Genomic DNA, 13160 nt, shown 5'->3' with positions numbered 1-13160 from the left:
CCTCTCCCTAGTGCAGACAGTTCAGATGACACCTGTTGCTGTGTGGAGGTTTCGTCATTACTGGGCTCACAGAGTGCTTTAGTGTGATAAAGCCAAGACATATTTGGTGTCTGAGGTTTGCTTGTTAGTTTAAGTCCCATTATATTTTTAGCAATAAAGTGACTGTAGTTGTTATTTATTTCTGTGGAAAGTGAATGAATCTATACTTTAACCTAAAATAAAATGATTAAAATTAGCATTTAAATGATCACAAAAACAAACAAAATGTCTGTATCCACTTTAAATCTGGTGATTTTGGGCTGTCACACCTCACTGACATTGAACTGATTGGACTCTATGAAATATAGTCATTAAAAACTTCCAGCAACACCACAATAGCAATGCAATTTAACATTAAAACGATTTTCCCCCAATAATTTATTCAATTTAACAAAGCAGTGCTATTGGAGTTTTAAAACACTGTGTCCACTCACTGTCCACTCTATTAGACACTCCTACCTTGCTGGTCCACCTTGTAGATGTAAAGTCAGAGGCAGTAGCTCATCGGCTGCTGCACAGTTTGTGTTGGTCATCCTCTAGTCCTTCATCAGTGGTCACAGGACGCTGCCCACAGGAAGCTGTTGGCTGGATATTTTTGGTTGGTGGACTATTCTCAGTCCAGCAGTGACACTGAGGTGTTTAAAAACTCCAGCAGCACTGCTGTGTCTGATCCACTCATACCAGCACAACACACACTAACACCCCACCACCACGTCAGTGTTGTTGCAGTGCTGAGAATGATCCACCACTCAATTAATACCTGCTCTGTGGTGGTCTTGTGGGGGTCCTGACCATTGAAAAACAGGGTAACAAAGTATGCAGAGAAACAGATGGACTACAGTCTGTAACTGTAGAACTACAAAGTGCACCTATATAGTAAGTGGAGCTGATAAAATGGACACTGAGTGTAGATTTAAAGAGTTGCACCTAATGAAATGGCTGGTCTGTATATGTTGAAGCAGTAACCTCATTTCTGCTTAATTTATTTTTGGAAGCATTTATAATTTATACACGCCCAGTGCTGGGGTGGGTAATCAGGAGAGTTGGGGGAATTCCTGGTGTGCTGTTAGCTTTTTGGGCTGGTTACAGTGAGCTTATGTATAAATGTTACATCCAAGTGTATATCTGTAGTAGTTTAGGGGTTAAACCAGCATCCCCACCTCAAGTGGTGCAGTCCCAGTTTGCTGATTGTAACTGAGTCTCATAAAGTGAATAGAGATGAAGCTGAAGTTAGTTTCTTATTCTTATTTCCCGTTTCACCTTAAATTAAGCAGCAGCTACATTCAGATGCCAGTGTGAGCGCTAGTGTGTATCTGCTACACTATTTAAGGTGGAACAGAAATTTGAATAAGTAGCTAAATTCAGCCTTGAGAAATTAGTGTATCAAATTCAGCACAACGGTGTGATACTGGCTGACGCAACAGGCAGCTCTACAGAGTTCATCATTTTTTGCCTTAGCAATGTATGAATTTTCATACGCGAATTATTTGAAGCTGAACAGCAGCAGTAGGAGCTGCAAAAAATCAAGGTGGCACCGACAAGAATGAAAAAGCTAATTAAGGAGGATGAGGACATATCTGAGCAGATGGGCAATGAAAAATAAAGAGCATTTGTCTAAAGCACAGTGTTTCCCACGTCTCCTTCTTTGCCAAGACATCACAATATGTTGTGTTTTGGATGCTGTAATCATGGTCAACTAGCATGGCCATGCTGAGTGACCAGCTGAACCAGCACCAGGCCAACACTAGACTAGCACTGACCAGCTTAATCCAGCATAGACCAGTAGGACCAACACAGAGCTGCCAGAATGCTCAAGTGAGGCCACAAACCTTCACTTTTGCTCCAGTGCAAAACTAAAGAATTTCAGAAACCAAGCATGTCTGTCTAATCTGTCTATTAAGAACATCTTGCCATTGATTTCAACTAATGCAATGCATTAAAGGGGCAGTGTGTAAGATTTAGGGGGATCTATTGGCAGAAATGATATTAAACAGCATGTTCTCATTGGTGTATGATGTTCACATCTACATAGGGAGCAGGTCCTCTTCCAATAGAGGCCTCCATGTTGCGCTGCCATGTTTCTACAGTAGCCCAGAACGGACAAACCAAACACTGGATCTAGATTGTGCCTTTTGCATTTTTAAGTTGAAGTAGCATCTTGAATTTGGTGGTGCTTTAGCACCGGTTGGAAAATGCAGAAAGAAGAAGAATCAGTGGTTGCTGCCTGTGCTGGCTAACCATTTTGTGTTGTGAGAAGTTTGAGGACCCTAATTTTGACAAATGGTGGATCATACTTACTGTTTACCCCAGGAAAAACAAAGGAGGGTGAATCCTCAACATCAAAGAAGCAAAAACATGACACCTGTTGGCCACTGTAGGTTCTACTACACGTTTGGAAAAGGAGGAGTGAGGAAGGAGGATTCAGTTACCGCTAGATGCCACTAAGTCTTGGAGACATGAATGACTGCTGACACAAAGAGCTGTGAAATCCAGTTGTAAAGATTCAGTATAACAGCAGCCAGTTAAATTAAAACTAACACGTCTTTTTGCTTCACATCACTGGTTCACAACAAACCAGTGATGCCTATCAATGCGTTTTTATGACAGATGTCAAAGGGCCCGTTTACACTTTGCACTAACAAGTAAAACAGAAACATATGGAAGCCGTTTCTGTCACTTGGGGGGAAAAAGGCCATATAGCATAAGATGTGTCCAATAGTAATAAGAAAGTTTCTCAGAATTATGACTTAGTATGTCAGAATTATGACTTAATTAATATTACGTCAATATGAGATACCAGAATTTTGCGATGCTAAGTCATAATTACATACTAAGTCATAAATCTGAAATGCTGTCATAATTATGATACTAAGTTTTGATTATGATATATTAAGTCATTATTATGAGATGTTAAGTCAATTATGAGAGACTAAAACTTATTTATGAGATTATAAATGACAATTTTGAGAGAGGAGATAGGAGTTTATTATTATGAGCCATAAGTATGAGATGCTAAGTCATAATTATGAGATTATAAATCATTAATATGAGACAGCATTTCATTATTATGATATACTACATCATAAATATGAGATAAATCATAATAATGAGATAGCAAGTCATAATTATGAGACAGAAACTCACTATTATGAGATAGTACATCATTAGATACTAAGTCATAATTGACAGAAATCATAACTATGATAGCAAGTCATCATTATGAGATAGTAGGTTATCATTATGAGATAGTAGGTCATTATTATGAGATAATATGAAATTGCAAGGTGTGAACAGGTCAAAAGGTCCTTGTGAACGCAGCCTTAAGGACTCATCTAACAGGTTGTGACAGTGTCTGATGTTTAGAACATGATTTCAAGTGTCAGACATAACAGCAACATCATTCTGCCAAGGACAAAAGCATCAGCAACAACACTGAAGCAGGACTGTTTATGTGATGACAGAAGAGAAACAAGGAAAAACATGTGGCAATGTAATTGTAGGAAAGCACAACATTTTAACTGATTGTCCAGCCATAAAGCTGTGGAAATGTTTATTTTAAACTCTTATGAAGTCTGGTATCGCCCTTATCCTGATGACAGTCATAACCCTGTTTTATGCTCAAGACTCCTCTTTTGCCATTTAGTTTTATTTCTAAGTCAATAGCAAAAAATAAACTCATATTTGTTTGTTTGCAAAAGCCAAGACTTAGTTTGACTCTAATGCTTTGCATAATGTCACAGTATTACAAAAATGACTCTTTAGCACAAAACCTGATCCTTCAGAGCAGTAAGCCTGAGTGCTGTGGTCTGAAGATCTGCCTGTTAGTCTTTTTTATTCTCTGCTCTGGATAGATTTTATGTTTCAAAGTAGTCAAACAATTGGTTCAGCACACACAGTGCCTATTTCCAACATGCACTGGATGCATAAATATGGATGCATGACAATGTGCTTGTTTACCTACCTGTTTTTCCCTCCTGTATGAAAGTGTACTTCCTATAGCTGTACCTAACAGCCCACATTAAAGGGGAAATGCCACTGATTGTTCATCATTTCTGCATATTTCAAGGGGTGAGATATAAACAATGTCATTCGGAGTGGTTTGAGATGAAATGGTTCGTTGTAGAGAAACTGGCAGACTCTGATTTCTTTACAGTGGTGTTGATGGAACCAGGTGTCCTGATATCTACAACATAAACATAGCTATTTTATTTAATATCCAAAACCACCAGTGAACCAACATGTTTCTGAGCTTTTATATGTAATGTTGTTGATGGTAAAATAGTGATAAATCGGAAAAAAATAAGCTTTCTTTGCCGACTATTTTGCCCAATTATGCCATGTATGTACTTGTAATAGAATTTTAGGCCAAAATCTCATCACAAAACTACTGGAAAACGTGTCTCATAGTCTTCAGATGTCTGGTTCCTATTACCACTGCTTTGAACAAATCTGACTTGGTACGTTTTCTTAGAACTGAGCAATTACAGCCAAGCCACTCTGAACTATCTACATTTAAATATGAAAAAAATTGATAAAAAATTGTGAATTTCCCCTTTAATGTAACCCACATATCTGTGGCAGTCAAATGGCCGCTGAGAGTATGTACACAACACAGTTCCTGCTACTCCTGAACAACCCCAGGAAAAGGAAAAGCAGTACAGCAGTTTTCCTATTGGTCTGAAAAAAAATAATTCAAGTGTTAAAGGGCTAATATCACGGAAAAACTAAGTAGTTTCCTTACTTTTCTGGGGGGAAAAAAGGCAACACGGTGTCATTAATGCAAAGCACCAGCATGTAGTTCCCCAAAAGTCCAAGAAAGTATGCAATCTCACACATCCACACTGCTCCACAGACTTGGCTAACACAAGGTTGTTTTCACTCTACTTAGAGTAGCTCCCCCTTACAAGCCCGGTCCTCGAGGTGCTTTGTATCTAAAAGAGCTCAATATACTACAATCACTCCACATTCCATATAGTCCATGTGTGGAAACTCAGCAACCCATTTTGAAACCAACATGGTTGTGATGTCACAACCATTAACATGCTTACTTGGAACTGATTAAACCTGTTTTTTCCAGCCAAGAAGACCAGAAAATCTACATCTTCTTACTTGAAGCCTGAACATAGTCTGCCAGACTAGTTCTGGTAGTGATGTCACAGTGCTAAGAGATAAAAGTTTGCACTTATAGGAGACTCCCACTGACTTTTCAAAAATTCTGCGTAATTCAGTGATTGGTTTGACGTGAAAAGATCCGTTCTATGGAAACCTAAATGCCTCACAGCAGTGGTGAGACGTCTGAAGAGTACAATGTCTCTAGAAGTTCCCCTTACAGAAACGTATTACATCAAATGGTTGTGATTAAACTGTCTGCTCATTAAAATATTGTTTTATAATAGCTTTACTATAAGATTTGTTTTTTAAATGTATTTTTCAAAATCCAACCATGGCAGAATAGTACATGCAGTGCACACTGTGAGGCAAAATAGTACCCCGAAAAAATACATATTCGCTGGTGGTTTTTGACAGGAAATAAAACGGCTATATTAGACATCGCGATATGAAATTATCTAATTTTGTTCTGGAATTATCTAGAAATTTGCAGAATTCCCCTTTAAGGCAACACTGTTGTGTAGGCTATAATTAAAAAAAGGACTATTTAAATCACAATTTTGATATTAAATGGTTCGTCTTTCAGCCTCAGTCATTAGGGATAAAGAAAGCATCAAAATAGTGCTGTGAAAATGAGTTTTGGTGCATGAACGAACAAAAAAAAAAAAATAATATCTTACTCCATTTACTCACATAATGTGAAGGATAAGTATTCTTTTCACGAGAATGAAAATCCTTTAATGGCATGCGCGCAGACACACACACACACACACACACACACAGACACACACTATATATCACTAGATTATATCTTTCTAATTCCTAGCACTCGCTTTCCATAGAACCAAATCTTTAAAGGACAGAAGCAGTGGGTTGTCTAAGAACATGGACACGTGACAACTATAATAATGTAATCAGAAAAAAAACAGCAAGACAGCAAGATACAAAAAGCAGATTTATGTTTCCACCAAATATTGGCTTCTTTATAAGTTAATTGATTATTATCTGCACCCCCACAAACTTACTGAGAAAGATCAGGGTTAACAAAGAGAGAGAAAAGTCTGTTAACAGGTTTCGGGTATATGAGAACTCACATTCAGGCTTACATAAAGATCACATAACCGCACTGCCAGCACATCTTATTGTGTTATGAACATAAGCACGAAAAACATAAATAAATAAAGCCAGAAAGAGACTTTCACAAAAACAAGGACGCATGAGTAAATCCCCGGAGAAACGACCATTTCAGATTCAGCCTCCTATGACGCTGCCACTTGAGTTAATGGTTCCTGAAGGTACTCCACCAGAGCCTCAGCCTGAAAAACACAGAAGATTTTCAGGCCAGGGCCAACAAATAACCATCGTACGTTTCTGCTTTTTAAACTGAAGAGATAAACAAGACTTATGCTATCATTAATGCAAAGCTTTGATGAAAATTCAGATTCACAAACGTAGCTTCTCTGTCAAGATATGTCTCAAGTCTGCTTCTTTGCTGCAGGCCTTAAAATGCCTCAAACTGTATGGAACTGTTAAATTTTGGGGATTTGGATGTGTAATTACACGCAACGGGCAGAAGAACATTTTGTAACGTGATTTGTGCCTCAGTCTATGTGTCCGAGCAGACGAATCTGATGATTGAAAGAGGCTTCAAAGAGAACTCAGTCAAAAGTTGGTGAAGGACAAGTGTTCTGAGGATGTGAATGAATTTATCAACTGTTCTCATCACATCTTCAACAATGTTATGTTGATTTTGCATTTGAGACCTAAACATTGAGCCAGACCTTCTTTTTGAGAGAGTGTGTGATGTCAACAGGTAAAGACGTATGACACGGTCTGAAAAAACTGACGCCAAATCCGACCCAACACCCCTGACTTTTTTCGGCTACGTTCACATTACAAGGCTGAAGTGCCACAAATGCAATTTTTGCGTTTCAAATCGGACACGTCTGATTCGTGAATGGTCTGAATGAGAACACTCAGATCGGAATTCATTTTTGTTTCCTTCATTGAACATGTGCCACAATAATGCCAGCAAATGGGGCAAACCTCACACATTTGACCTGTTTTTGCCTTCATTTTGCTCTTATAATGAACAGTTGAGAGCTGTTCCGAAGAAATGATCTTCTCCCTAAGTTACCAAGTAGAATGTACGCTTGCAGGTCATTACAGGACACGGGTTTATTCACATTAATGACAGTCACAAATGTGTACTGTCCTGTTATTAATATCAGATTGGCGGAAAAAAAAAATTGGAATTGAGCGGGGTATTCTTAAATTATTATTTCAGGCTTACAGGGCGCTTCACAACCTATTTTAGCGAGCGTTTTCTCCTGACTCAGTAATGCTACTTTCAATTTTAATAAAAAAAAATCTCTCAAACTGACTTGCTTATGCGGTTTCTGACATTATCACATACTGTCATCTATCACAAAATGGACAACCACAGAGCTAAAAACTGTAGTAGCAGCCACACTGAAGCTTGAATTTTGTCTGCACTCCTGTTCATTTACATAGATAACAGCAGGTTATACAGTGTCACAACAAACCACACAAGCAAGTCTATTTGAGATTACGTAATAACTGTACAGTCTGAAGCAATGTGTGATGCAGTTTGCACTATGCTAATTGGTGGGGTAAAAGCTTCTATTATTCTTAGCCCTGTAGCTCTAATGCAAACCTAAAGAAGCCAATTTCAGACATTCACTGTAAATGTGAATAAAGAAAGTCATATCACTGGTTGGATGATTCTATTTTTGCCTCTTTGTACCAAAGAAAGATGACAGAAGGCAGCTGATAATAGTGGATCAATAAAGAAATTACAGCGTACCTTTATCTTATCGAAGAAAAATAAAATACATGGTGACATTAGACAGTAAAGCAACATAAGGCGAAATTTCCTGAAGAGTATCCATAAAATTAAACAAAACAGCAAAAAGAAACTGCTCAACATTAAAGACTGTAAACTCAACCCATATTTCTAAGAAATCTTTTACAGATGAGCCATTGAGAGTTTTATTCAGAGCTTATGGAAATGTAGCCTTTTACGCGCAGTTTCATTGCAATATTTTAGTTATTTGCTTAAATTTAATTCAAAAACCTGACTAGTGCGCATCTTACCTTTGCTTTCAGCATCCCGAAGCCCACAGTCTCCTTGGCGTACATGCACAGTAATAAGTTTGCGACGCGGGTAATGGCCACTCTGCCCTCCTGTAATCACAAGAATATTGTTTCTGTTCGTTGTCCAGCCAAAAAACAACCAAGTCATTTCAGTAATCTCAGTGCTGAAACTACATACACTGATTAACATTTTATTGAACACAATATTTTAAATCACCCCCCTCAACTCTGCAGGGAATGCCTAACACACAGATCTCATTGAGCCTTGGTCTAACAGCAAAACCCTAAAACTGTCTGAGTTGTAATTAAAGAGGTTCTTTCTTCAAGTTCTCCTATTATAGTGCTCATTGTACTGCAGTATCCTTACTGAATTATCCTGTGCGTCCGTAAAAAGGAAAGCTGGTGTTACATTACACAAGTTCTCCCCCGATTACAGCCACATTTCCCAATCAGGGCCTGTTATTTTCCAAATATTGGGGAAACTAGAGTCGATGGTTTGCACAGAACAGTATGCAGAAGACCACAGACTCCAATTTCTTGCCTCCGAGTCTAGTTTCATGCCAGCATGTCAAATATCTTTGATTTTCTCAACTGGAATCTGGATATAATTTGGATATAACCAGCGAATGCTTGTCAATGGCTCAAATCTCCACTGATCCCCTCAATAGCCAACAAAAACTAACAGCATGCCCTATGGGAGAGCACGTATTTTCATGTAAGCTTGGTATGTTCAGTTTAGCAGGTTAGGCAGTTATCCCCAAATTTTCCCTAAGTGTTTCTGCTTTTAAGGTGTTTTTCCTGCCACCCTCGGAGTGTTCATTATGGGTCTGAACCTGGATTTCTGGAAAGCTGCTTTGGGATCATTTTGGCAGCAATAAGCACTATACAAATAAAACTGAATTGTAGCTCTGCCAGATGGGCTATTTTGTTCCCATGTGTTTAGATCATCACACTTTGTGTCAAGCTTTCCTGATTAATCACTCTTGGAAGCTACAGACTAGGAAGTTTTTATTACTGTATTTCAAAAGCATAAACACTAAGAAAGCAAAACACCAAATCACAAACTGTTTAAGGGGGTATGAGGGAGAAAATTAAGTATATTTGCTGTGACATTTCTGCATAACCTAAGCTGTTTTAGTAAAAGAGTACCAAATTCACAGAATACCCGACTACTGACAATGACTACAGAAACAACAATGATACAGGACCATTTTAATACATGCTGACATTTTTTAATTTGTTTTTGGCTTTGGCAATAGATAGAAAACAATATTCTATCTTTAGCTACTGGGTCTCGATTCAAGAGGTCCTTAAGGAACATCTTTTGGCCACATTTGGAGCCACAAATTCAAAACATGCACATGAGAAATGCTGGTACACTGCTAAAGAACTGAAAGCTTGAGGTAACTGCAGATAGCAAGTGTTGCTGAGAAGTGACTGGAGGACTAAGAAAATAAACTAGTACAACAACAAAGCTTGCAGAAAACATTTATATTGTTAAAAAAGGCAGTGTTTGCAGTTAAAATATTTTAATTTGATTTACAAACAAGCATTGCCTATATTTATAAGCAACTGACTCATCTCAAACCTCTCTGGCAGGCCTGGATGTGTGGGTGTGTGTGTGTATAGAGCGGCTTGGGGTCTTCTCAGGGAAGACTGAGCCTGTCCATAAAACTATAGGTAGGATATTTAAATAACCTAAATGACCTTAACAGAAAAAGCTACCTGTATTAAAATAAAAAAAAAAACTAAGTTACTATACTACTACTAGATAATTTTACTCATGTGCCACAGACTCCACTCCTTACCATGCAGTCCATGAGAATAAACTTCAGTTTGTCCTCATTGAAGGCTTGATGCCCATTTTTGTCATAGGCTGCCCAGATGTTGCTGGCGATTGCTGCAGTTACTCGTGCGTCCGTGTCCCCATAGCCGGAGTAAGCCAAGAGTGACCCTTCATTATTCAGTAATCTGACACAGAAACAAACCAAACCAAACCAAACAGAACAGAAACAGAGAGCATCAAAACCAAGATAATATAACACAGTTTTAATATATATATTTTGCTTAACAAAAAACAATTTAGCCTCCTCTGAACCTAAATGTGAAATACACTATGTGGCCAAAAGTATGTGGACACCCATACGAGCTGGGTGGATATCCCATTCCAAAATCATGGGGGTTCATATTAATATGAAATAATAATACATAGACAATGTTTGTCTATCGAGATTATGGTTATGTGCTTAATTTTATCCACCTGTTAGCAATGGGTGTGCCTGAAACACCTGAACTCAATAAATAGGAGGGGAGTCCACAAACTTTTGGCATGTATGTGTTAATACCAGTACTTAATAACAAACTTCATATATTCCGCAATTTATTCGTTTTTGGAGCTTTTGTCCCCTCAGCCATGGTCCCAACAGAGACAGAGCTGAGAGGCTCAGCAGTGGTTTGGAAAACTGCAACGGAAAATTAGAATAAGAAGCCAATTTCAGCTTCGAGCTCAGTTAACTTCCCATTTTGATAACAGTGGCCGTTAAACTAACCCAGTTCATAATACAACAAACCTCAGGCATATTTATTAAACAGACAGCATTAAAATCTTCCTCTGAAATTTCACTCTGAATAAAACTAATCACAAACATCCCATCGGTAAACTAACTGGCTAACTGCTAAGCTAGTTAGCCGGCTAGCCGAAAGATTTCAAAACCTGCTGCTAAATCTTGTCTGATACTTACAGCGTGCTTTGTACTCCACTCGTGTTTGCCTGACTGAGAACTTGGGTTAGCGCTTTTGGCCGTAACATAGTCGTGGCGAGAAAAATAAAAGGTTTACACGCCCAAAACTGTTACTGAAATCTGGACTTTAACAACTGGCCTGAACTTACACACACATCAGCTGACACCGACTTCCTTAACGGAGGGGCGAAAGGGACTGTGGGAGTTGTAGTTTTAAAGGGAAATCGCTCTGCAGCTACTAATAATGACGTTTCTCTGGCGTGATTCATTCCAGGAACTAGTATGTGCACACATAACTGGTTTACATCAGGTTCTCGGTGAACTAAAATGTCAAAGCAGACTTTAAACCTACACGGGACACAGAGATCACACAGTAGTAGATGTAGGTTTAGAACCAAAGTGAAGTAATGGTCATAGTAGTCTAGTACTTCAGTACTGCAGTGATAGTAGTTCTTAAATTTGGTCTCTCCTATTAAAGGGCCCATATCCTACATTTTCTTTGCCTTGTCCGCTTGTGACATTTGTGTGTGTTTATGTATCAGAATGTATTTGGAATGATTCACTTATAAACTTATTCACTATTCACTATCTAGTGTTTACCATACAGTGAACTGGCTGGAGAATAACCATATTATTTGTTGAGATCACAGCTGTAATCATAATTCATTTGTTTCCAGTCTCACTTCAGTCCAGTTTTGTTGCAGCGTCTTCTTTAAGGCTGATATATGTAAATGAAGTCTGGGGGCATTTCACAAAGCAGGATCTGGCCAGATAATTAGGCCCAAAGTTCTCCATATTGTGCCTCATAAAAAAGCTGTCCGGGCTGAAACACTTCTTATAACTTCAGCATGAATGGGTGGAGCTAAACTGTGTAGGCTGAATTGGGAGTTATGTGCATTGTTTTCGGTCACATCACAAAACTAACATTAAATACCAAAAGGTTTAGGGATAATAATATTGAAGGCCTTCTCATTTGTTTCCACATTACATGTGTAATTGAGACCTTATGCCTTGCAGTGTTGAGTTATGTGGGACTAAAAGGTTTGGGTAAAATATCTCATTGTGATTTTTCAGGCCAATATTGCGACTGTTATTATTTTCCATAATTTGAGATCCAGCCTAATTTTTTCCCAGCAAGACCAGCATAATCACTGGGTGTAGTATGATGGCGTGCTAGTTAATTGTGGTTGTATAGTCATGCACACAGCACACGGGTGTGTGGTTGCTCTTGATTTGTACACAGAGCCATGAAAAGGGAAAAAAGTATTTCCTCCCCCCTGCTCTGGATTTCCTCTATTTTTGCGTATTTGTCACACTAACTGGTGTCATATCCTCATACACAAGGTAAAACAAGGCAAATATGAGGAAACACAAAACGGACTTCATTTCATTTAGTGAAGTAAAAGTAAAAAAAAATATCATGTCTTATAACTGGAGATCAATATTTTACATCACTGTGCAGGAATTTCGTCCCTCTCTGCAAAACTGCTTTAATTCAGCCAGGGCTTTCAAGCATGAACTGCCTGTTTAAGGTCCTGCCACAGCATCTCAATAGGGTTCAAGTCAGAACTTTGACTCGGACACTTCAAAAATGTTCATTTCGTGTCTTTTGAGTCATTCAGAGGTGGATTTGCTCTTGTGCTTCAGATCGTTGACTTGCTGCATAACAACCATGAGCTTCAGATCACAGACTGATGTTCTCCTGTAGGATTTTCTGGTGGAGAGCAGAAGTCATGGTTTTATCAATTATGGCAAGTCACACAGTCTCTGAAGCAGCAAAGCATCCCCACACCATCACACTACCACCACGTCTGGTACGGTGTTCTTATTGTGGAATTCTGTTATAACGGTTCCACTTTCGAATCATACAGTCCACAGAACATCAGCGGGGGCAGCGGAGGGGCCGCGGGGGGGGTAGGGGGTCATAATGTTTTTTGGCAAATGTGAGATGAGCCTTTATGTTCCTTTTTTTAGCAGTGGTTTTTGCCATGCAGCTCTCCCAAAGACACTGCTTTTGCCCAGTCTCTTTCTAATAGTGGAATCATAAATGTTGACCTTATCTGAGGCAAGTGGGGCCTGCAGGTTCTTAGATGTTCGTCTACGTTCTTTTGTCACTTCCTGGATGAGTAGTCACTGTGCTCTTAGAGGTATGTT

At 38.8% G+C, this 13160-nt stretch overlaps 1 protein-coding gene across 1 annotated transcript; it reads right to left on the bottom strand.

Annotated features, from left to right (window-relative positions):
* Nucleotides 1–6209: 6209 nt before the first annotated feature.
* On the bottom strand, nucleotides 6210–11207 carry lamtor2 (late endosomal/lysosomal adaptor, MAPK and MTOR activator 2). The gene is made up of 4 exons (XM_036558789.1): nucleotides 11007–11207; nucleotides 10074–10236; nucleotides 8266–8355; nucleotides 6210–6464 (listed from the first exon to the last, which is right to left on the bottom strand). Exons 1-4 carry the CDS (start codon nucleotides 11072–11074, stop codon nucleotides 6408–6410), a joined length of 378 nt encoding a protein of 125 aa, XP_036414682.1. The 5' UTR covers nucleotides 11075–11207; the 3' UTR covers nucleotides 6210–6407.
* Between the last annotated feature and the right edge of the window lie 1953 nt (nucleotides 11208–13160).

Source organism: Colossoma macropomum, unplaced genomic scaffold, assembly GCF_904425465.1.
Source record: "Colossoma macropomum unplaced genomic scaffold, Colossoma_macropomum, whole genome shotgun sequence".
Classification (NCBI taxonomy): Eukaryota; Metazoa; Chordata; class Actinopteri; order Characiformes; family Serrasalmidae; genus Colossoma; species Colossoma macropomum.
This window is presented reverse-complemented; position numbering and strand designations above follow the sequence as displayed.

What these genes read in the sequence shown, in the direction of transcription:
- lamtor2 (XM_036558789.1), bottom strand. Translation starts at nt 11,074, where the DNA reads ATGTTACGGCCAAAAGCGCTAACCCAAGTTCTCAGTCAGGCAAACACG. An exon ending in AGTGGAGTACAAAGCACGCT is followed by an intron (nt 10,237 to 11,006) that starts GTAAGTATCAGA and finishes TTTCTGTGTCAG; the next exon opens with ATTACTGAATAATGAAGGGT. An exon ending in TCGGGATGCTGAAAGCAAAG is followed by an intron (nt 6,465 to 8,265) that starts GTAAGATGCGCA and finishes TGTGTTTTTCAG; the next exon opens with GCTGAGGCTCTGGTGGAGTA.